Source organism: Myotis daubentonii, chromosome 19, assembly GCF_963259705.1.
Source record: "Myotis daubentonii chromosome 19, mMyoDau2.1, whole genome shotgun sequence".
NCBI lineage: Eukaryota > Metazoa > Chordata > Mammalia > Chiroptera > Vespertilionidae > Myotis > Myotis daubentonii.
Window position 1 is genome coordinate 5,370,961 of NC_081858.1, and position 23,886 is coordinate 5,394,846.

At 60.4% G+C, this 23,886-nt stretch overlaps 1 protein-coding gene across 9 annotated transcripts in view; it reads left to right on the forward strand.

The window, feature by feature from the left end:
- The window catches only part of PXN (paxillin), a 46,545-nt gene extending 24,100 nt beyond the window's left edge, over positions 1 to 22,445 (forward strand). For 2 of the 9 annotated variants that reach the window (XM_059676530.1, XM_059676531.1), the window contains exons 2-15: positions 10,770 to 10,996; positions 11,261 to 11,401; positions 11,828 to 11,964; positions 12,045 to 12,246; positions 13,045 to 13,180; positions 14,584 to 15,492; positions 16,425 to 16,700; positions 16,919 to 17,224; positions 17,782 to 17,883; positions 18,106 to 18,276; positions 18,391 to 18,564; positions 19,112 to 19,193; positions 19,310 to 19,458; positions 20,384 to 22,445. In XM_059676530.1, the coding sequence (XP_059532513.1) occupies positions 11,871 to 11,964; positions 12,045 to 12,246; positions 13,045 to 13,180; positions 14,584 to 15,492; positions 16,425 to 16,700; positions 16,919 to 17,224; positions 17,782 to 17,883; positions 18,106 to 18,276; positions 18,391 to 18,564; positions 19,112 to 19,193; positions 19,310 to 19,458; positions 20,384 to 20,650 (2,868 nt within the window). In that variant the 5' untranslated portion in view covers positions 10,770 to 10,996; positions 11,261 to 11,401; positions 11,828 to 11,870 and the 3' untranslated portion in view covers positions 20,651 to 22,445. Of the gene's footprint in view, positions 1 to 9,163; positions 9,291 to 10,412; positions 10,534 to 10,769; positions 10,997 to 11,260; positions 11,402 to 11,827; positions 11,965 to 12,044; positions 12,247 to 13,044; positions 13,181 to 14,583; positions 15,493 to 16,424; positions 16,701 to 16,918; positions 17,225 to 17,781; positions 17,884 to 18,105; positions 18,277 to 18,390; positions 18,565 to 19,111; positions 19,194 to 19,309; positions 19,459 to 20,383 lie in introns of those variants that run through there. The other 7 variants (XM_059676533.1, XM_059676534.1, XM_059676528.1 and 4 more) reach the window with 7 other exon arrangements.
- Positions 22,446 to 23,886: the final 1,441 nt, after the last annotated feature.

Consider the following 23,886-nt stretch of genomic DNA (forward strand, 5'->3'; position numbering starts at 1 on the left):
GAGCCCTGCTGGCGAGACCGACTGACAGCCCAGGTCTCTCTGGATGCTTTTTGTTTCAGGAAAGTCTGTCTTTCCTCCTTTTTTTCTCTTGTGGTTTCCTCGTGTGACTCTGGTTAGCCAAGGCCATGAGGACTGCGGCCTCCATCTGCTCCCTCCCTGCCAGCAAGAGGCCGGTTTCCCCATGTGGAGAGTTGGCAAGGTCTGGGCTTCCAGAGAAATTTGTGTCATCAGGACAGTGGCTATAGGCACCCTCCTTTGTAGGTCAGTGATACCATCCCACCAGGGCCTCGGCCAGTCAGCCTGCGGCCTGGGGACGGGCCTGCGGCGTGGGGATGAGGGGGGCTCGGGAGGGCCTGGGAGAAGGCTTGGGGCTCCCGTGCATATGCCCAGCCCTTCTCGGACCACCGCTTTCTCAGGAGGTGCTGAGTCAGTCGTGGCCCCAGAACTTGGTCTTACCCAGAGCTGAGCAGATGGCTTCCAGAACTTGTGGGGCCGAGAAGACCGGGGCTGGTGGTGTAGATGTGTCTAGGGAAGCGAAAGTGTCACTGAGGGTCAGCTGTGGGGTGAGAGGGCAGCTGGCTCTGGCTCTTGCCTCCGCCGGCCTTTCCTTCTCAGAGCTCCTGACTGTCCAACTTGTGACCCGCAGTGACACCCTCCCGATGGCCTCGGGGCGGATGAGGCGCGTCTGCCGCCACCTTCTTCCTGAGCACCTGGCTGTGCGCTCGCGCTCCTTCTCCCACGCGAGGAAGCACAGGGGACCCTTGTGGCTGGGCCGGTGGGCCTGGCTACTCTTGAACTTGCTTCAGTCCATTTTCTAAAATGAAAAGCAAATGAGTTGCAGCTGCCAATACTTTATGACTTTGGCCAAGGACGGGCGGTGGCGCCTCACGGCCGACTGCTCCTCAGGCTCGAGGCTCTGTCCCGCCACCGGTGGCTGCTCGGTGCTTTCAGAGGAGCCCTGACCACCTGTCGCCTCTGCCGGTTTCTGAGGGCCAAGGAGCCACTGGTCTCTCCGTGCCCAGGCCCCTCCCCCGGCCACATAAGAAAGCTGCCTGGCAGTAAGAGGGAGTGAAGTCAGTGTCCGGGGCAGCCCCATCTTGCATCATGCTGCTCCGATGAGGCCGCTGGCCGTAGGACTCAGGAAGGAAACACTCCTGCAAACCGACCTGTACAGCAGCGAGTTAGCCCCGAACGGGGAGCTCCGGTGCCACCATCAGGGGTGCCACCATCAGGGGCTCCGCGCGGTCGGGACCCTGCCTCAGGCCGAGGGAGATGAGACCAAGGGCTCCGGGCAGTGGTGGGAAGGCGCCCAGCGGCGGCTTTCTGGATTGCTCTGGGACTCCGGGACGGGTGTTTGGAAGCTGGAGAGTGGTGCAGGCAGAATGAGAACGGCTGACAGCCTCCCTGTGGGGTGTCCTGGAAGGAGCGGATGGGCTCAGCCAGGCAGAGCGGTCCTGTGCGGACTCCGCCTGCCTGCAGAGCGCACTCATTGGGCACCCGTGAGCCTTGTTCTTCTCTGTAAAATGGGGGTGCCGCCAGGGTCCTGTCCTGTAGATGCTCAGAAGGATGACTTCCCTCCTCCCCCCGTCCCCTGCTCTGAGCTCTCTGCGCTGCAGCCCTGGCTCTGCCTCCGTGGCGGGAGCAGAGGCTGCTTCCTCCTGGGCTTGCTCCTCAGGGCCCGAAGCTGAGAGCCTTCCTGGAGCTTGGGCAGCTCCTCATTGTTCTCATTCCAGGTTCAAAGCCACCGGGCTCTCAGGCAGTGGTGACAGGCAGGAGCGCTGTGGTGAGGGGGGGCGCTGGGGTGAGGGGTGGGGGTGTGGGGTGAGGGGTGGGGGTGTGGGGTGAGGGATGGGGGTGAGGGCAGGGGTGCTGGGGTGAGGGGTGGGGGTGTGGGGTGAGGGGTGGGGGTGAAGGGTGGGGGTGTGGGGTGAGGGATGGGGGTGAGGGCAGGGGTGCTGGGGTGAGGGGTGGGGGTGCTGGGGTGAGGGGTGGGGGTGTGGGGTGAGGGGTGGGGGTAAAGGGTGGGGGTGTGGGGTGAGGGATGGGGGTGAGGGCAGGGGTGCTGGGGTGAGGGGTGGGGGTGTGGGGTGAGGGGTGGGGGTGAAGCGTGGGGGTGTGGGGTGAGGGCAGGGGCGCTGGGGTGACGGGGGGCGGCGGGGGACACTGGAGCCGACATTCTCTCTCCTGCCTCTGTCCTTGCTGGAGTTGGAGGCCTCTGGACTCAGTGATGTTCTCTGGGAAGGACTTGGCATGAACCCGAGGCAGGAGGGGCGAGGCCAGGGGTGTGCTCAGCAAGGAGGCCCGAGTAGTGACGGGCCTGTCACGGCTCCCAAGAGTTTTGGCCTCTGTCCCTGGCTCCACTTCCTCCTGCTCCTGTCCTTACGGGAGCAGAACTTCAGCGCCATCAGCGCCGGGACTTATTTACCCAGAGGCTCCCGTGTCACAGTGGGAGGGCACGGGCGTCTCCCAGCCTTCACGGTGGCTTGCGAACACTTTTTCATGGATTACTGGTTGTGTGCTCTGTGAGGTGTCTGCGTAACGAGGTCTCCGAGGTGTCAGTGCTGGGGATCCAGCGAGGGGCCGGGCCCCTGTCCACAGAGAGCCTGCAGCCTAGAGGGAGAGGCGGGAGTGATGTGTGGACCCAGCAAAACAGATGGGCTTCCCAGACGTTCAGACTGCTGTCTGCTGCAGGATGCGAGTGCGGGTTCTAATGCAGGTCCGAGTGGTCGCCTGTCTGTTATGAAAAGAAAGGGAGGAAGGTAATGGGGAGAAGCCAGTGGAGGAAGAAGTGATGCGACTTGGTGACCAGTGACGTGTGGCGGCTGTTAGGTTCTGTAGGCGAACGGGAGAGGCAGGCAACACAGAGCCACGGCAGGGACGGGGCCGGCTGCCTGAGACCGGGAAGCACCTGGGGCTGTGCTCATCGGTCAGAGCCTGACTGAGGCGTAACTAGTGCTGTGAAGTCGATTAACGTGGTGCAAGGCTTCAGCTCATTCCTGGAACAGGCAAACTTCTGAACTCTCTTTCCAGTCTCTGCAGGAGGATGGCTCCCCTCCGACCTCTGCTGGTGATGAGCGGGGGGAGAGGCCAAGGAGCCCCCGTTGCTCGGAGCAGACGGACTTGCCCAGAGGGGCCCAGGTCGCAGGACTGGACTGGACGGGTTTGCCAGAGCTGATGTCCAGCACTTGAGCCTTCTGGGTTCTAGGCTGTCATCTTTTTGTATGTAAACCCGCACTTTACCCATTGAAGGAACTGTGGGACGGCCTGGAGATGCGCCCTAGACTTGACCTTAAAGTCTGGAGCCTCTGGGTGACCTGAAGAGGTAGATGAAATCTGACCAATGAAATGTGTGCACGGTTGTTCTGGGACCTCTGGGGGAGGGTGGGGCCCGGTGGGGCCCGCTGGTCTTGGACCAGAGACGAGTTATTTACAACAGAAAAGAGGCTGCGCTCCTGCCAGCCTGGACCTGCTCCCGTGCTGTGGGGTGGGGGGCTCCTCCCACCTGCTGCTGCTGACCCTCCTGGGACCCCCTCAGATTGGGAAGCTGATCAGTGGGGGCCCAGGGTGGGGGCCTGGCACTCAGGGTGACCTCTGGCGTTGCCTTTCTGCCTTTATTCTCTGAGCCTCTGGTTACTTGTGCTCTGTGACCTTGGGCACAAACCAGGCACCCAAAAGAAACCCAGCTTGCTGGCACACCCACCTCGCGGCAGCCCTGCGGGAAGGGCTCCTCAGCAATGGCAGCACCTCCCATGGCCATGCCCACCTCTCCTGGCAGCAGACTGGAAGACACCTTCCCCTGTTTCCGGTGCGTCACCCCAGCCCACACGGTGAGAGTAGAATGGCAGTTCCTGGTGAGTGAGGCATGAGTCAGCCAAGGAGAATGGTGGCTGAGTCTTCATACCCTCCAGGCCTGGTTATTAAATATTAGATGACACGACAGTATTGATCGGTTCTTACCCAGCCCCGAGGGAGAGCAGTCTGTCTGGGACAGCATTGTCTTGGATATAGACAAACTCTGAAGAGCTCAAAGGTGCTGTCTCCAGGGGTTGGCAAAAGTAGGTTTACAGTTGTAAGTATAGGAAACACAGAGTTTATTCTTTTTTTTTAAATATATTTTATTGATTTTTTACAGAGAGGAAGGGAGAGGGATAGAGAGTTAGAAACATTGATGAGAGAGAAGCATCGATCAGCTGCCTCCTGCACACTCCCTACTGGGGTGTGCTGCAACCAAGGTACATGCCCTTGACTGGAATCGAACCTGGGACCCTTCAGTCCCCAGGCCACTGCTCTATCCAGTGAGCCAAACCAGCGAGGGCCAGAGTTTATTCTTGATTAATTATTGTATTACAGCTGTAAACCTACTGTTGCCCACCCCTAAAAATGTCACCCGAAATTATATGATCTCCCCAGAATTTGTTACCAGCCGTGGGGACACACTGGGTTCTGCCCATTTTACAGATGAAGAAGAGGACCCAGAGGGTGGTGCCACCTGTTGACAGGCACCCAGCAGGCGGGACCTCCTGGCTGTGGCTCGCACTGGCTGTTTGCCAGCTCATTGCTCCTTCCTGTCTTCTCCTCACAGCCCCTGTCAGCCCGCCATTCACTAGCTGCCGGGGATGTGGCACGGAGCAAGACAAGGCCCCTGCTCTCTAGAGCTGCATTCTTGGAGGGGAGACAGACTGGCAGGGCAGGCCCCACCGGGAGATGGAGTTTCTAGACCTAGTCAGTGTCCAGCCCTGGGTCCCCGGGCTGGGTGGGGGAGAGCAGATCTGGCCTAATTGTGGATTGGCCCTACCCGTCACAGATCCGTCTTTCCCTCCCAGGACAGTTATCAGGATAAATATACCAGCTTCCCATTCCTGGGGAGTTACTCACTGAGCAAAAGTACCCCACCGCTGCGGATTGGATTACCTCTGCTCTCACCGCTGTGTGCTCAGGGCTGGGGGAGGGGAGACCTGCCTTTTTGTTCTGTTCTCCTTCCTAATCTGGAAGAGTTTCAGGAAAGGGGCCCAGAGGAGGCCATCCGCAGGCGCTGGGCCTGCTGTTTACATAGATCCTTCCTTCGGAAGGCCCAGCCTGCTCACTGCTCCCTGAGCTCAGGCAGCCGCAGGAGGTGTTCAGCAGGGGGACCCCAAACCTCCTGGGGCCCACAAGGTAGGCCATAAGGCTGGGCCTCTCCAGGACCTGTGGGGAAGGGACGTGCTGAGCTGATGCTGCCTCTGAGTCCGGTCTCGTATTAGCACATTGTATGCGGGAAGCGTGTTTACACGTTTTACGTATTTATACGTTCTACCAGTGTGGTAGAGCGCGGGACACGTATTAATACGTTTTTTATAGACTAGCGGTAGAATGCGGGTAACGTATAAATACGTAAACTAAAGTTATCGTAATTTTACTGAACGTTGCCATTTGCGCAAAAAATGAGCAAAAATGGTCCACGCCACCTGTTAGCGCGTGATAAAAACTACATGCAAACAATGTGTTAAAAGGCAGGACGTACAGCTGGCCCTGGCCGCGGGGAAGGCCCTGGTGCGCTGGCAGCCCCTCTGTGTGTGCAGCTCTCGGCACTGTTGCTGCTCCTTCCCTCCACCGTCAGCTCCTAGGAAACTGCCCGCCCAGGGTGCTGAGCGCTGACTTAAACTGGCCCCTGACCGAGTGTTGATGTGTCTTGTCCTGTGGGCCTCTCCTAGGCCTGTGAGGTGGTGTCTTCCTGATGGACCCTGTCTCTTCTAGTTCTGCCTGGGGCTGCCGAGCGGAGAAGTGTGGGGGGCCCAGCACTGGGGCAGGTGTGGTGGTGTGGGCTCTGGTTCCCGATGACGCCCCACATTTACCTGTTCTATCCTGGAGGCCTGTTGGAGGCTTCTCCAGGGTGACTGGTTTCCCCAGAATGGTGCCCCTAACTCCTGACCCAGGATCCGTGCAGCAGCCTTTGCCCCAGGAGTGGGATGGGTTGGCAAGGCCGCCTCTCTCCCCTCCAGGGTTAACCACCTCTCTGGGAGCTCTGGGTTGCTTTGCAGCTCCCAAGTCCTGAGCGTGTGCTCTGTTCCAAGACGGTGCTAAGCAAGCACTGCATCTCCATTTTCTCTTGTAATCCTTATTCCTCTGAGTTAAGGGGTGGAATTCCTATTTGACAGACAAGAAAACCAAGGCCCAAGAACAGCTAAGCAGCCTGGCTGGGCAGCTCAGCCACTAAGCAGTCAGTGCAACTCAGAACACCACTCCCCGTGCAAGCTCCAACAGCTAGCGACTCAGAACCCCTCCCCTGACTCAGAGAACCCCTCCCCTGACTCAGAGACCCCCTCCCCGTGCAAGCTCCAACAGCTAGCGACTCAGAACCCCCTCCCCTGACTCAGAACCCCCTCCCCGTGCAAGCTCCAACAGCTAGGGACTCAGAACCCCCTCCCCTGACTCAGAGACCCCCTCCCCGTGCAAGCTCCAACAGCTAGCGACTCAGAGCCCCCTCCCCTGACTCAGAACCCCCTCCCCGTGCAAGCTCCAACAGCTAGTGGCTTAGAGCCTGGGAGGAGGGAATGGCTGAGTCCTCGCCCACCCCACCACTCCCCCCTCTTGGTGTCTGTTCAGCTCTAGGCCTGATAGTCTTATCGCTGCTGAGGAGGGGCTGGGGCCTGGTAGGAGGAAGACGCTCTTGTGAAAGAGCCCTGACTGGTTTTATGCACTAGTTGGGGTTAAAGGTGGAAAGGGTTCTTTAATTCTCTGGCTTGCTGGGTGCCATGTGTCAGTAGGTCAGCCTGAGTCTCCAGAGCCAGTCTGGGGGCGCCCCCTACGTTGGGAGAATGAGGGGTTCAGGGGCTCCCTCCTCTGTTCTGCCCCCCTAGGCTGGTTAGCCCCGGAATGCGGGCAGACCGGCCCGTGGGCCCCCTCCCTCCAGGGGCAGCAGCCCCAGGCGCTTGAGTCTTACTTAACCCCCTCGGGGCTGCAGATCCGGCCGCTCCCAGCAGGTGCTCGGGTCAGATTACGCTCCATGGCTCGTGGCTGGGGCTGGGGCGAGGCCTAGTTCAGAGCTCCCTGCACCCAGCCGCCTGCCCAGGTGGCCTCTTGCTGAAGCCGCGGCTGCTCTGCGCATTGCTTGGGCCCAGGCGCGGCGTCGGGATGGGGTCCGGCACCTGCGCGTGGTCTGTCTGCGGAGGGCGTGGCACCCGGGAGTGGTCACTCTGGGGTCGCACCTGCAAATGGTAGTGCGCCCCAGGCCCGGCCGAGGCTGGGCACCCAGGCCGCCGCGGGCGCCTCCTCGGAGTCCGCTCTGTTCCTCCACCTCAACCCAGCTTCCCGGCATTGAAATCTACCTTGTGCATCCGCGGCGGGGCTCCCGGGCCTTCCCGGCCCGATCCGTGATCGCGCGAGGTCAGGGAGCCGGTGGGCCGGTAGCGCCCCCTGGCGGGGAGTGGCGAAGGTCTGCACCCTCCGTTGCCAGAGCCTAGCCGAGTGGCCTTCGCTGGGCTGGAGACTTGGCACTCGGCGCCCTCCCCTCGGGGCCCCTGGTTTGGAGAGAACCTCTCCACCGCGCGTTGGAGCTCAGCTGGGCTCGAGAGGCGAGAAGCGCTCGGGATCTAGGGTGGTTTCCCGAAAGGGGCTGGGAAGCCCATGCCTGGGGCAGGCCCCGGGGCTGCCTTGTTGGGAGGGCCCCAGGCCTGGAGAGAGCAGAGGAAGTCTGAGGCCTGCCTGATCCTGCATGAGCGCGCCCTGACTGCTTCCGTTCCTGCTTCTTTGCCAGTCAGCCCCATTTTCTCTGGCACCTGCTTTGGGGTATGAGTAGGAGGGATCTCTGAGCCTCCCCCTGGGGTGCATAGAGCTGGGTGCCAGGCGGTAGATGTAGCTGCAAACTGGGGACCCTTCCCTGTGGGCACTGCCTGCAGGTGAACGCCTCTGTGCAGTCCTCGCTGGGCCACTGTTTACTCTAGCAGGGGAGGAGTTTGCTGAACTTGCAAGGGAACTTTGGCCTGTAACCACTGTGCCCATAGGAACCCACCGCAGGGGTCAGCGTGTCCTCCATGGCTGCTCAGAGTCCTCTCTCTCTTCCCTGAGGTGTTTGTGGAGGTTTGGGGGGCGGTGACACCAAGCCCCGTCTAGTCCCTGAGCAGAGACTGAGGGAGGAGAGGGGGAAGTGCACCCCAGACCCTGTGACTGCGTGTCCTCGCCGGGGTTCCTCTCATCAGGAGTTTGGAAAATGATGTCTGTTCTTTCTCCCTGACATCCACAGTGTTTCACTTGGAATGTTACTTTACTACTTTAGCTTCCTTTCATGTCTTGCCCAGATTCTGCCCATGGAAGACTTAGGAGAGGTCAGTACTTAGCATCACACCCTGAGCGCCTTCGAGGAAGATCTTTTTCTGAATTTCACAAAGCAACTAAGATCTGATGTTTGCAGCTGCCCATGTGTACGCTGGCATCTGTCTATCCTGTGTACACCCCCCAGCTGACGGAGGAAACAGGCTCGGGGGAGCTGTAATTTTGCTGTGTGGCCATGGACAGTGGAGAGGGCAGCTGGGGCTTGAACTCAGCTCTGGCTCGAGTCCAGAGCCTAAGATCTTTTGTCTCTGTACTCCGGGACTGCGCCTTCCGGTCAACTGATGTATCTATTGAAAGAGCCCATTGAAATCGTAAACCAGAATCCAGTCCATAAACCAGTAAGCCAGACTTAGAGTCAAATCATGAGTGACAAGGAGGGGTGTTTGATGCAGAGGGCAGTGGTTTGACAGGGAAGGTTAGCCATCTGTCTTCTATTGAGTGTTTGGGGCCCAAGAAACCCAAGTTCATATCCCAGCTGGGCCCCTCAGCTGGCTTTGGCCGTGTGAGGTTGTGCCTCTGCCTCAGCCTCAGTTTACCACCTGAACTAGTGTCATTATGCGGAGGTGACGCAGCTGAAGCTCTTGGCACGGGTGGGTGTTCAAGTACAGCAGCTGCTCCTGGTTACCCTCGGGGTTGCGCTTGTTGCCTGCTCCGGGGAGCCCTCTGGGCTTTCTCCATGGTGAAGGAGAAACCCCACCCTTGCTGGACTGGGCCCAGAGGAAGTGAGGACTCTGCATGAAGCCGGCGCAGCAGGTGGGGCTGCGGAGAGGCCACTGGGATTGGCCTGGTGCGGTTCCTTTTCTGCTGTTACCTAGACACACACTGACTTGTTCTAGTTCCGGTTTGCTAGAGACAGGAAGCCAGATCCTTCCAATGGACCTGGAGTGGGAGGAGTGCAGGAGCTGACCTTCCTCAGAAGTCAGGGGACCTGTCCTGGGCTGCAGGGCCTGGGATTCCTTCTGAACCACTGGGCAGGAGCCAGGGTAGGTGTGGCTGGCCTTGGGGGAAGGAGACCGGGCAGGCGGGGGGAGGGGAGGGGGGAGTTGTGGGCCCACAGAGCCGGCCTGAGGGCCTCCTTCCCTCTCTCTTTCTCTGAGCCGGGGTGGGGTTGAGGACAGGGCCACAAGGAGGGATCCGCCTGGCAGCCCTGAGAGCTGGGCCCGTCCTTCAGGAAGCTGTACCGTTTAAATATGGCATCAGCTAGTGATCACAGCGCCTCTTGCAGGCCAAGTTTTGGGACTTCTGAGGAGTCAGACCGCCTGTCACTTACTGGCTTGGTGATTGGGGACGAGTCCCACCACCTCCCGAAGCTGGTTTCCCGTCTGTAAAGGAAGCATCAGAATCCCACTTCGTGGGGTGATAGGAGGGTTAACTGAGACCAGGAGTGCACAGTCCCACACTGCGCCTGCCACTAGGAAATGCCAATAGTGCAGCCACTGCTTTCTCAGGAGTTTGTCCCAAGGGCTGGGGACTGTGTCCTGAGCAGGTCGGTCGCCAGAGAGGTGAGAGTGAGCAAGTCCCTGAGCCTGGCAGGAATGAGGGTGTGGCATGTGGGGCTGGGCTCTCTGGGTTGTGGGGCTGGTGACAGTCCAGGAGGGGAGGGACGAGGGGGGAGATCAGCAGTTCCTACTCCGACCCGGTTGCTCTCCTCCTCTTGTCTGGAGACGGCGATCCAGGGCCCTCTGTTGTCTGCCTGGTGCGGAGTAATGGAAGCTTGCACTCAAGGGCCCATTCGGCTCCCTTGCTGCTGGTAAAAGCAGAATAGTGGGGCCCTGGAGCCTGTGGGGCCAGGCTGCTTGCCAGGCTTCTGCAGAAACAGCCTACGGAGTAGGCCTGCCATCCCCTCCACTCCAACCCCCCCCCCCCCGTGCCCCCCCCTCCCGCCAGGCTTGGCCCAGGAGGTAGGGAACACTGCACCAGTCTAGTCCCAGCCCCACCTCCCCACACACCTCGCCCCATAGCCCGAGAGGAGCTCTCGGAGCCTGGGGTTCTGGAAGACAGGTTTCACCCGGGGGTCCCTCCAATGTGGGGGCAGAGAACGCTTAAGCTCTTGAAGAGTAAGTGGGACCTGGCCCTGCTCGGCCCCTCCCTGAGACGTGGGGCCCCGCCCACCGTTCTCCGCCTGGCCCTGCCGAGTCAGAGCACAGAGTTCTAGGCGGGCATTGCTGACTCCCAGCCAGCCAGCTGCACAGCCTGTCCCGAGGGAACAAAGGTGCCGACCCAGAGGTAGGAGAGCCGCAGGGGCAGCCCCGGGAGCCTCCCCAGCACCCCCAGTCTGGGGCTGGGCCGAGGAGGTCAGCTTTGGGAGCTGGTTCCTAGGCAGGCTGGCTGAGCCGCTGTCTCCCTGACCTGAGGCGGGGCAGGTGCTCAGATCATTAACTCCTGGGGCAGGCAGGGCGGTCACTGCCAGTGGGGAGTTCCCAGGGCCCCGGCTTCTCACCCTCTCCCCGCCTTCTCCGCAGACGCCCTGCTGGAGGACTTGGAGTCCACCACCTCCCACATCTCCAAGCGGCCCGTGTTCTTGTCGGAGGAGACTCCCTACTCCTACCCAACTGGAAACCACACGTACCAGGAGATTGCGGTGCCGCCCCCGGTCCCTCCACCCCCGTCCAGCGAGGCCCTCAATGGCGCGCTCCTTGACCCCTTAGACCAGTGGCAGACCAGCGCCCCCCGATTCATCCACCAGCAGGTGAGGGGGCCAGGGCGGAAGCTCCCAGAGGCTTTGGGGCTAAAGGAGCGTGTCTGGCAGCTGCCTGGGAGCCGAGGGAGGAATGGGCTCCGGGGAAGGGGAGAGGGGCTCTCCCCACCAGATGCCACCAGACGCCACATGAGGGGGCGGTGACCAAGTGTTACTCACCTGTCTTCAGCCGGAGCGTGGAAATTCCCTGGTGAGACAGGCTGTGAGCAGCAGCCTCCTGGGGGTGACTCGGACTGTTCCTTTTCCTCCCGGGAGGCTCTGAGCATTCTCCTTCCCGCAGCCCCAGCCCCTGCCGCCGGCCTACGGCTCCAGTGCCAAACCCTGCAGCGCCTCCATCCCCCAGGACGGCCTGGGCCCTCCGTGCGCTCGGGCCGGTGAGGAAGAGCACGTCTACAGGTACGGCCCCAGCCCTGCTGCTCACCTCCCCTCCTGCTTGGGAATCCTGGGACCGGCCAGGCCTGGAGGCAGCCGAGGCCAGGGATGAGGCCTGGCCAGGGCCCGTGAGGGTTCTGCCTTGGGTCATTGGGCCAAATCACAGAAGGCCCGAGGCCCCCAGCCGCTCATGGTGCCTCCTGATGGCCTGGTGGCCTGATCAGGGCCATCTCCATCCTCCATACAAAGCCAGCGGCCACGTCACGTCACCCGTGTCATTGAGGAACGGGGAGGCAGGCCTCCCTCCCTCCCCTCTTCTTACCACACCCCTCCCCACTCTCAGTCCTCTGCTGTGGAGACCTCGTCCCCCGCTGCCTGTTCTCCTGGAGAATCGGGGGTGGCCAGAGCTGGGAGTGTCTCTCAGTGTGATCTTCCCTTTGTCTCTCAAAGCTTCCCCAACAAGCAGAAGTCGGCTGAGCCTTCACCCAACGTGATGAGCTCCTCCCTGGGCAGCAACCTTTCGGAACTGGACCGCCTGCTGCTGGAGCTGAACGCTGTGCAGCACGGCCCCTCAGGCTTCCCCACAGGTGGGGCTGGGTCCCGGGGCAGGCCTGCCTCATCCCGAGAGGGCTCAGGCTGAGCCGTCTTTCTCTCTCCCTCTCCCAAGATGAGGCCAACGCGAGCCCCCCGCTGCCTCGGGCTCTGAGCCCTCACTATGGCGCCCCGGAGAACAGCAGCCTGCTGGCGGGCAGCGCCGGGCCCCTGGTGAAAGAGAAGCCCAAGCGGAACGGGGCCCGGGGCCTGGAGGATGTGCGGCCCAGCGTGGAGAGCCTCCTGGACGAGCTGGAGAGCTCCGTGCCCAGCCCCGTGTGAGTGCCCCGGGCTCGCCAGGGCGGCTCGCTCATCAGTACCCGTGCTCCACGCCTGCCCACTTAGCCCCATGTCACCTGTTCCCTCCATAAGAGCCTGTGGTCTGCCAGGCCCTGCACCAGGCTCTGGGGGGATAGTGACGAGTCACACGGACACCATTCCGGCCTTCCTGGAGCCACTGTCCATCGGAAAGGATGGACATCACGCATGCTGAGGGCCCCTATAGCTTAGTGGCCATCAGCACAGGTTTTGGAGCCACACATGGGGTTCAGACCTTGGCTCTGCCCTTACGAAGTGTCTCAAGCCTTAGTGTTCCCATCTGTAAAATGGGATTAGGGGGTGTGGATAATGGGGATAGGGCCGCCTGCCTCCATGGGGTCGACCCAATCATACATGTAAAGCACGTGGAGTGGTTTCTGCCTCATAGCAGGTGATGTACATGGTGCATGCTTTCTAAGTGTTAGCTCTTCTCACACATGTACATGCAGTGCTACACGGCTCGGGCTGATGTCACGGGCAAGCTTGAACTTGGGCTGGAGGACTAGAGGCGTCTTCCTGGGAACGTTGCTGCTGAGCGGCCCTCCCTTCTCCCATGTCCGCGCACCTCAGCTCTGTCCCCCTGGCAGACAGCAGCCTCCTCCCCAGCAGAGATCAGGAGCTAGTGGGCTTCCCCGGGGTTGGCGGGGTGGGACCCCAATGTCAGAGCTGACATGTTGATCTCCTGAGGAGGGGAGGGCCGCGTGGGGGGGAGCCTGGGGCTGGACTTGGGGCTCCCTCTGACTCGTGCCTGTCTGCAGCCCCGCCATCACTGTGAGCCATGGCGAGATGAGCAGCCCCCAGCGCGTCACCTCCAGCCAGCAGCAGACACGGATCTCGGCCTCCTCCGCCACCAGGGAGCTGGACGAGCTGATGGCTTCCCTGTCGGATTTTAAGGTGCCTGAAGCCCCTTCTTCCCTGCCCGTGTCTCCCATCCTTCTCTTTCCATACCTCAGTGTGAGTAGCTGGAACTCAGCCCCTCCGTTTGGGTGCCTTGCCCTGAGCCAGGGGCCCCACAGTGCCCTGGCCGGGCCAGGGTGTGGGGGAGGGAGGGCTCAGCCAGGCGGTGGGCACTGAGCTGCCTCGCAGCCTGTGAAGGCCGAGGCATTCCTCCCTCCCGGGACGGAGGTAAAACAAAGGGCCCTGTGTCCATGCTGCTCTTGGTGGGGGAGGGCATTCTCTGCTGGCCACGGGGGCCGTGCGAGCTGGTGCCTGAGCGGTCATTGCCCTGGAGCTCATCTCCCACGCTGGCATCCTCAGCATGTCCTCTTTCTTCCTGCCTCTGGCTTCTGAACCCAAGGCCTCCTTTGCCAGCCTCCCGTCCTGCCCCGCTTTCTCCACGGGCCTCTGATCCCTCAGGTTCTGTCTGTGGGAAACCTAATGTCGGGCAGCTGGGCCAGTCCGCACGCGGCCCCTTCCTCCCCTCTGAGCGCCCCCTGCCTGCCAGGCCAGGTGTTTTATCGAATGATGCGGTGCCCCGTGGGGCTGATATTGACCGACCTCTCCTGCAACTGCTGAGAACACTTTTCCGTGCGGGTCGAACTTTGGCGTACGACTTGGGGAATCTGAGAAGGGGAGCAAGTGGTCCATGCGCTCTTGGCCCTGATGGTGCCTCCAAACCTCCCTTCAGCTGGGGTTTTTGGTGGGAGATGGGAGTGGGGCTTGCAGTGGGTGGGCGAGCTACTGGCCATTCTGAACAGCCAAAGCCAGGCGCAAGTCTGCTGGACCAGCACTGGCCTAAGGAAGCCCTGCTCCCGCGCCCTTTCGAACGGGGCTTTCTGAGCGCCAGCGTCGTGGTGCCCGCGGGAAGCTGAGCTGGCTCTAGCTGCGCGTCTAGAGCAAGGTCTCGGGGATGTAGGGAAGATGGGTTTGTCTGGGAGAAACCACGCCGAGAATCTGGTTGGTCTCTGGTTTGGAGGCACCAGAGCAGCTGCCTGTGGCTGACTGTCCCTTGATGGTGCCTGGACTGACCTCTCTGGTCACTCTCTCCGACGGCCACCACACTGAGCCTTCTCTCCCTCGTGCCTACTCTGATTGGGTGGCTCCCAGGCTTTGCTCAGAGGCGTGCCTGCTGCCTGGGTTTGATGGGGCCAAGGACACGTTGCCCAGGAACACCGTGTTGGGTATCGGGGTCTCCTGAGAGGCCCAGTCCTCATACGTCAGCTCTGCGGCCACCCCGCCAGTATAGACGGTGGCTCTCAGAGCTGAGGTCAAGCCCACCCCTTGCAGGGAGCGTCCTTCCTCACCTCTCCTGTTTCTCTGTCTTCTTCCCTCTGCCTTTTGTCTTTCTCCTCCTCCAGACCAGCTCCTCTGCTGTGGCCTTGAACTCCCTGGGGCTGCCGCCCAGCTCAGCTCCATCCTCACACCACATACGTCCTTCTCCTCCTTCTCCTCCTCCTCCTCCTCTTCCTCCTCCTGGGCCCTCTATACTCTTGCCACCCACTATTAAACCCTCCTCTGGAGGCCACGGTCTCACCACAGAGGCCCTCTGCCGTGAGGATGATGAGGAAGGGCAGGGCCTCTTACCTCCTGTGGCCCCCAGCTGGCTTGATTTGGCTGGCCTCGCGGTGACGCCTGGCACCCCCAACTCAAGGTCTCCCTCTGCGGAGGGCTCTCTGGGGCCATTTGGTGCAGAGAGCCAGGCTCGAGGCTGGAGGGACGCACTAAACCTCAAGAGTGAGCTCTGCAGGGCTCCCCCAGGCCACAGTCGACCCCAAGCTGGGTGTGCAGGTCCCCAGGAGCCTGGAGACCCCCAAGGGCTGTCAGCCAGCCCTGCGTACCCAGAGGAGGCCTTGGCTGCCACGTGGGAGCAGCCGTGGGCTTTGGAGGCGCTCAGGCCAGAGACTCCCCACAGAGCTACGCCCAGCTTCCAGGAAGTAACGGAGCCAGCTGTCGTGGCCATAGACCATCAGGTCGTCTTCCCAGATACCTGGAGTCCCACGAAGGAACGTGGACAGCTGCAGGAGGGGACCAGGCCAGAGCCCGCGGGGCCAGAGGGCAGCCGCCCGGCTCCTGTGGACCAGGAACAGTTGGGTGGAGAGATGCCCGTGCGGCGAAGCCCGATCCGGCCAACCCAGGGACCCGAGACAGCCCGGAGGACAGTGGGCACCGCTGAAGCTGCTGCCGAGGCAGAGAGGGCACAGCTGGAGCTTCCACAGGCCGTGGTCCCGGACACGCCCACCACCGAGAGGATTTCCACCTCTGGCCAGGCAGGCGCGAGCTTGCACTGCGGCTGGGCCTGGTCCCAGCGGCCTGAGTGGGCCGCTCTGGCTAACTGCATGCCGCCTCCCGCTGCGCATGTCTGCTTGGGCAGCGCGTCCTGAGCCAGCGTGGCCCGTGACCGACGAACAGCTCTTGCCTGGGCACCGTGGGGCCAGCGCAGCTCCCGGCCTGGGCATCGCTTTGAGTGACAACCCGCTTCTTGCTTGTTTACAGCCTTTTCCCTTCGATGAGCTCCCCTGACATCCGGATGGTCACGAAATGGTTGAAAGCATGAGCTTTGGGACCAGATAGAACTGAATACAAACCTGCCTCCACCACTCGCTACCTGTGTGACCTTGGGCAACCTCCCACCAGCCTCAGTTTCTCATCTTTGAAATGGGGGTATAGGTAGACCTTTCCCCGCAGGTTGTCCGGAGGGTTCCATGAACTAACGCCTGGAGGCGCTCCGGGTGCAGCACCTGCCCTCAGTGAGCATGGCTGCTGTTACTTGCTTCTTGCTTTATAGAAACAAAACACCAAAACCACTACAAACCAGTAGGTTATAATATAAACAAGAAAAAAATTTGGTTAGAAGATTTGGAAGGAATGACCACAGTTTTTATTACAAATTTAAAAAAAGAAAGAAAAAACCTTATGTCTTTTTAAGAGCCCTCACTTACATGCTCTCAAATAAATAATCCTCATAGTAATAATAACCCTCTAGGGCAGCCAGAAAGTACGAACCCATTTCAAGGATGGAGGAGCCGAGGCCCCGGAAGTGAAGTGTCTTGCCCAAGGTCAGAGCTGACACCTGCCTCCGCCCCACCTCAGTCTTTGGCCGTTTTGTTGAGCCCTCCCTTGCCCGGGCACCCGAGTGTGGACTGAGCAGCTTTGGCAGAGCCCAGAGTGGGGCTGTGACGGCTTCCCCCTCCCCCCTCAGATCCGCTCCGTGATCAGGAGGAGCCGGGAGACAGGCCACGCGCACCCCATGTCCCGGGAGCCCTCCCCTCGCCGCCGGCTGGACCCCGCCACCATGAGCAGGACCCCATCCCAGGAGCGGCTCATCGCAGAGCTGCAGGGGCGGCTGGGCATCCAGCCGGAGGCGGAGGGGGCGGCGGGGGCGGCGGGGGCCTCCACCGAGGACTGGATGACGGAGGGCGTCGTCATCACTGTGCAGCCTCGAGGGAGGCGGGCTGAGGGGCAGCTGGTAGAGAAGGTAGCAGGGAGATGCCCAGGGCTCGGCCAGGACCAGGGCTGCGGGCATCCTGGCCAGAGGGGAGCTTGGTGTGTGGGGTCCTGCATCCTGTGGCCCTGGAGAGACGGGGCAGAGTGGGAAGGCCCGGGGAGCTGGGGACCTGGCTTCTCGGTGCCCTTGCTGGCTGAGCTGGTGCTTCCTCGCCTTTCTCATCGCCCTCCTTCCTTTCTTCTCCCCAGGTGGTTTTCCCTCCCGGCTCTCCCGTCCCCCTGAGAAGAACCTTCTCTGTTCTGCCTTCTCCTCCTGCCCCTTTCCTCCAGCATCACAGAGAGGCCGCGGCCAGCAGCCCTTCTCCCCCGCCCAGCCTGCCTGCCCCCTCCACCCTGGGGCCCTCAGCTCTTCCCTGTGGGTCCCCTGGGGCTCAGAGTGCTGGGGCAGGGCCGCAGGAGGACGTGCAGGGGCCCGCCTCGCCCCTTCCTGCACCCCCCACCGTGAGGTCCGTGGGCTGCCAGACCGACGAGGACCCGATGTTCCCCCCGATGCAGGCAGGCCCTGGGCCCCGGCATGAGCCCTACGCGTCCCCCTACACACACACACCTGGTCTCTGTCCATAAGCCCAGCAGGACCGCGTCCTTCCTGGAGACCTGGCCTTGACTCTGGACCTCATTTAACCTGACGTCCACACTCCCGCCCCAGCATGTCAGCGTCCTCTTGCCTGCCTGTGGGCTCCCTTCTGCCTGCCCCTCCCTCTGCCCCTCCATCCTGTCCCAGCTCCACCGAGAAAGCCAGGCCCAGAAGAGACCCCAGCCCGTCCCTCCCCTGCAGCCCAGGCCCAGCACGTGGGAAGCCTCTGCTCTCAGGCCTCAGGCCCCTCCCTCCCGGGACCCTGCCTGTGGTTGGCTCACCTTCCCTTCTCTCTCCTCGCCCTGGGACGCTCTAGACTTTCTGTAGACCTTTCCTCCTGATGCTGGTACTGCCAGTGGGGAGAAAAGCCGCTCACCCGAAATTCCCTTTGTGAAATGGTCCAACAACAGGGTCTCTTTTTGTTTCTTCCTCAATTAAAACTATTTTTTTCTTACCCTCGTTTTCTCCCCTATTTAAGATCCAGGGCCTGGAACAGAGAGCAGATGGAGAGCTGTGCTGGGCGGCTGGCTGGCCTCCGAGTGGCAGGCAGAGCAGCCCCGAAGGGCAGGACGAGGGAGGGGTCAGTGCCAAGGCTGGGCTCAGGCCCTGCGTGCCGTGTTTCCCGTGTTTCCCGGGTCAGGCCAGTGCGGTGCCAGGCGTCCTGACACCAGGAAGTCTTGCGATGTCACTCCCACCTGAAGGGCTCGTGAGGCCCCTGGCGGAGGTTGCACTTCTTGCCTCCATCGGCCCATGTTCAGGAGGGAGAAAAGCCCCAACCCTGACCTGCCCTCTCTCTCCACAGTTCATGGCCCAGGGGAAGACAGGGAGCAGCTCTCCCCCCGGGGAGCCCCCAAAGCCCGGGAGCCAGCTGGACAGCATGCTGGGGAGCCTGCAGTCCGACCTGAACAAACTGGGGGTTGCCACAGTCGCCAAGGGAGTCTGCGGGGCCTGCAAGAAGCCCATCGCCGGGCAGGTGATGAGGGGTGGGGGGTGGGGAGAGCGGTAGGTGGGCACAGGGACCTGGCTCCTCCGAAGGGGGCTCCGTGGCAGGCCAGGGCCTTGAGCCACAGCCTGCCTCCCTCCTCAGGTGGTGACGGCCATGGGGAGGACGTGGCACCCCGAGCACTTCGTCTGCACCCACTGCCAGGAGGAGATCGGGTCCCGGAACTTCTTTGAGCGGGACGGGCAGCCCTACTGTGAAAAGGACTACCACACCCTCTTCTCCCCGCGCTGCTACTACTGCAACGGCCCCATCCTGGATGTGAGTTCCGGGCACGGCGGGGAGGGCAGCGCTGGCTCATTCAGCTTCACGTCACCCTCCGAGGGGCAGGGTGTGCCCTCTGAGGCTCAGAGGCTCTGTCACAGGCCCAAGCTCACAGCTGGGATTCAGACCCAGGCCTGATGCACTGGCACCGTCCTAGTGCCCGCAGGCCCCCCACCTCCATCCCAGAACCCTCTGCGGAGACTCCGAGGTGAGGCGTGAGGTGCCGGCTCCCTCTCCCACCGTGTGACGTTAGGGAAACGCCTGGCCTCTGAGCCCAAGTCTCTTCCTATGAAATGGGAGTCACGCTCACAATAGAGCCTGTGACCTCAACCGCCCTGAGGATCAAAGGAGAGGGTCTGGCATGTCACCTCCTGCAGGGCATCAGAATCCTCGTGGTGCTCAGAGCACAGTGAGGGGAGACCCCATCCTGGCAGCCTCTGCGCTGCCCTTGGCCGGGGCTGGGCCGGGTGGGAAGGACAGCTCTTGGCGGGGGGATCTGCCCTGTGGGTGCAGCTCGGCTCTGACCCCGCAGTCGCTTTCACAGAAAGTGGTGACAGCCCTCGACCGGACGTGGCACCCCGAGCACTTCTTCTGTGCCCAGTGCGGCGCCTTCTTCGGTCCTGAAGGTACGACAGCAGGCTCACGGGCTGCCCCGGGAGCGTCAGGGAGGGGGCTTTGCTGAGGTTGGTCAGGGCTCCACCTCGGGAGGCCCTCACTCTGCCCCACAAAACCCGCTCCTCAGGGTTCCACGAGAAGGATGGCAAAGCCTATTGCCGGAAGGATTACTTTGACATGTTCGCGCCCAAGTGTGGCGGCTGCGCCCGGGCCATCCTGGAGAACTACATCTCGGCCCTCAACACCCTCTGGCACCCCGAGTGCTTCGTGTGCCGGGTAAGGAGCACCCTGCGCCCGCTTCTGCGGGGCACCGACCCGGCCGGCGTGGCTCAGTGGTTGAGCATTGACGTGTGAACCAGGAGGTCACGGTTCAATTCCTGGTCAGGGCACATGCCCAGGCTGTGGGCTCAGTCCCCAGTAGGGGGCATGCAGGAGGCAGCGATCAGTGATTCTCTCTCATCATTGATGTTTCTGTCTCTCTCCCTCTCCCTTCCTGTTTGAAATCAAAAATATATTTAAAAAGGGGGGGGGGGGGCACTGGGCAGCCAGGAGAGAAGGGCCTCCCTCACTGCGCTCTCTGAATCCAACTTGGAGGCTTTGTTCGCGGTTATTAATGGGGTGAGCAGGCAGGGGGACACTTCCTCAAGCCCAGGGTCTGGGCCAGGGCTTGTACTGAGGTGGGAGAAACCAGGAGCAAGCGCATGTGTCTCCAGCCTCGTCCTGTGTGGCGGCCCGTCCCGTTCAGAAGGATTCAATGGGAGAACGCAAGCTTCTCGCAGCTCCAAGGAACTGGCCATTGGTTTTTAAGCTGCAATCTGGGGGGGAGCCCATACCTGTTACTGGGGATCAGCAAGGGCCCTCCGACCCAGTAAGTTTGGGAAACATTGTTCATTTCGGCGCCAGGGTTTCGGGGCACACAGTACAGCCTCCTGGGTAGGTGCCCAGGCGTCAGACCTATGTTTAACTCCAGGCTGTGCCACTTCGTAGCGGCATGACCTCGGGCAAGTCACTTAGCTCTCACGCCTCATTCCGTCTCTTGGGAATTCAGTGGCTTTCGCACAGCACTTGGCACGTAGGAGATGCTCGGCCAGTGGGAATGTGGTGACCCCGACTGTCTCCTGCCCATCGTCCCTGGAGCGGCCTCAGCCCCTGCCCCAGCTGAGCCCCCTTTCCTCCGCCTCACCCCCTCTTCCGCCGGCAGGAGTGCTTCACGCCGTTCATCAACGGCAGCTTCTTCGAGCACGACGGGCAGCCCTACTGCGAGGTGCACTACCACGAGCGGCGCGGCTCGCTGTGCTCCGGCTGCCAGAAGCCCATCACCGGCCGCTGCATCACCGCCATGGCCAAGAAGTTCCACCCCGAGCACTTCGTCTGTGCCTTCTGCCTCAAGCAGCTCAACAAGGGCACCTTCAAGGAGCAGAACGACAAGCCTTACTGTCAGAACTGCTTCCTCAAGCTCTTCTGCTAGGGCCCTCGTCCCTCCAGCTGCCCTGTCCCCTGGCCCAGCCTCCCCCACCGCTACTGTGACCCAGAGGCCTCGCCCAGGGCTGCAGGGCCAAGCCCGACTGAAACTGGAACCCGTGTCCTGGCTGTGCAGGGTGGCAAGAGGGCTCAAAGGGTGCCCCCTGCTTTTCATCCTCTGCCAGGGTCTCTGGGCCTCCCCCTCCTCCTGCAGCTGTCCCCAGGCTGCCAGCTCCTCGTCCTCCCCGGAGGGGGGCTGGGGGCCCCACCCCACGAACCCGCCTGGCCTGGCCAGCACCCCACACTGGAGCCATCTCTTACTCATTTTGGCAGTGGAGCAGGGGGCGGGCAGGCAGGGTCAGATGGGGTCTCTTTTTATCTTTATTTCCGTCCGACCAAATTATCCTTGTTCTGAGAATCCTGGGGGACACCGCTCCCTCCAGACAATGCCAGCATCAATCCACCCGAGGGCCGCAGTGCCCAGGGGCCACGGAAGGTTCCTGGCGCTCCTCCTGCCCTTCCAGTCTCCCCAGACCGGGGAGACTGCCCTGCCCATATCTGCTCTGATTCTACTGAGACAGACTCTCCAGCAATAATGTTTATAGTCACTTCCTCCGTCTCAGACGGTGGGAGGGGGGCATTTCACCTCGAGCCTGGACACTGTGCCGACTTTGATAGATTTCTACACTGAGGTTTGAATTCCTATCATCTGAGTTGCTTTTACTTCTCTATACAAAATGATTTTGAAGAGATTTTAAAGACATCCCCTTTTGTACTCTCCTCCTTGTCCACCGCCACCAGTCCTGTGGGGCAGTGGCTGTGGGACAGGGTTCGCTTTGTACTGAGGGCTTGGGGTGGGGAAGCCATTTGTATTTTATTTTTTCTTAGCATAAGCAGGTGAAGTGGGAGCAGCTCTGAGACTCCCCTTCTTTCCTTCACTGCTCCCAGGACTGTTTTGTAAACTGCTGTATTTTGAAATCCCGTCCTTACTCCCCAGGCCAGCAAGCTCTTAACTGAAACGGCCTAAGGGTGTCTTGCCCTTTGGGCCTAGGATTCTGAACCTCCTCCGTCCTGTTCCCTGGTGAGGAGAAGGGGAAAGGATGCTTTGGGGTGCTGTTTCCTGTCTAAGCCATTGGGAGCATCCGCTCCCCTGTGAACTCTTTGGCACCCAAGAGAACCCCCGAACACTCTCGCCTCCTCACTGCTTCTCTGGGCTCCTCCTGCCTCCTCAGGAAAGCTGGGATCTGGTTTTGACCGTTGGTCTTGTTGATGCCACTGGGCGCATCACTTCCCCAATTCCCTGCCCTCCTTGGAAACGAGGGCTGGGGGAAGGCTCGGGTCGTTGCAAGGCAGTCTGGACGGAGGGACGGATCCGCTGAAGCCATGGAAAGGCCTCAGAGCTTTGCTTTCTCCCCCAAGGATGAAACAGGAGCGGGCAGGCCCGGGTTCCTGGCCAGCAGAGGGGGGCCCCAGTGGGGTCTACAGGGGGTAAGATCCTAGCAGAGGCTCAGTGCGCTGGGGTTTCAGATGAGGGTCCCTCCTTCAAGGCAGGGCTGGGAGCAGCCAGGTCTGGGCAGGTCAAAGGTCTGCCGTCTCCACTTCCACCCATAGGCCTTATTGCTCTGTTTACAGTGACCCGCCCTAGACCCTACTCCTAGAGGGAAGGGTTTCTGGGGTCCACCCTCTGGGTCAATGGTTATTTGATGAATTGATTTTAATTTTTTTCCCTGTAAACTTTTAACCTGGCTTTTCCTCATTTCAATTCCTGTGATTTATGCCAATAAAGTTTGCCATTATTTTGATCTGTGCTGGTGTGTTTTCTTTGTGGTCTGAGATAACAACTTAGTCCGAGAAGAGAGACCAAACCCTCCTAGACTCACAAGCACCACAGTTTGAGGATAGATCATCCATGTTCCCTTACGTGAGGCAAAAAGCCCTGGGATGGGGCCCTTGCCCCAGAGGACTCTGGTCCGTGAGCACTGGTCCTCCTGGCTTCCCATGTGAGCTTTGTTGGCCAGCGCAGGCTGGGGAGCAGCCTTATTGGGCCCTGCCTAGGTCAGGGCCTGCACTAAGTTTTGTCCTGGATTCCCCACGGGCATCCTCACGTGGGCCTGTGGCTGGTTTTACACCCATTTGCAGATGGGGAAAGAGGTTCAGGGAGGAGAACCAACATGCAGAAGGAAACCTGAGTGCAGACAGGGTGTATGAACTCAAGGCTTGCCTCTGCCAGTGTTCCTGCACTGACCGACCCCCACCCCTGACCCCCCCAGGTACTGGCACAACACTTTGGGTGTCAACGGAAGGGGGCGGACTGATAGTTGGCGATTGGTCTCTACTTCCCCCTGGTGGTCATTTTCTTATTTGCAGGCTTCCTCACTTTTGTCAGCCAGAACTTCAGTCCTGCTCCCGACCCCAGTTCTCCTCCCCACGCCCTACACCCCTCTTCCGGCCTCAGTTCCCCTTTGTTTGGAATGGCCCTCCAAAGCCGCATGTTGAATTCTAGTCTGAACCCTGCCCATTTCACAGTGAGCTCAGAAGTGAAAATTACCTTCAACCCTCACCCAAAGGTAATTACTTGGCTTATCCTTCCCACTCATGTTTGATTTATTTTACTTACAGAAATGGATATGGTACACTTCCTTGTAATTTGTTTCCTTACTCAAGTGTACTCTGTATTTCCCCATGTCAATAAATATAGATCTGCATCATTTTTTAATGGTTTCATGGTATTCCATTATATTGATGTTCTACAATTAGAAGTATTTATGTCATCAGAGCCAGGATGTCCTTGGGAAGGTAACTGTATGTAACTGTTGGGAAAGTGTGTTAGGGGGAGGCTCTCAGGGTTTGGAAGGAACTACAGCAGAGTGAGGCCCATGGGCTATGAACTTTCTGTAGATTTCAGTTCTGGCGCCATCATTAACTGGCTGAGGGACTTGGGGAAAATATTTAACCTCTGAATTTTCTCATCGATAAAACGGAAATACTAAGACGGTGCTGATATCGTTGCAAATGTCAACAGCGCTAATGTGCGCAAAGTACTCGGCACAACGCTGAGCAGGCAGCAGTCATACCTTGTCATGACGCAGCAATACCTTGTCATGACACAGCGACCTTAGCAGTAGTCAACTCCAGCATTTCTCTAAACTGGCTCATCATCAGAGGCACGAGGAGGCTTTAAAACAAAATAGAGAGGTTTCTAACTTGGTCAAGTGCAAAAGGTAAAGGTAGGGAGAAACACGT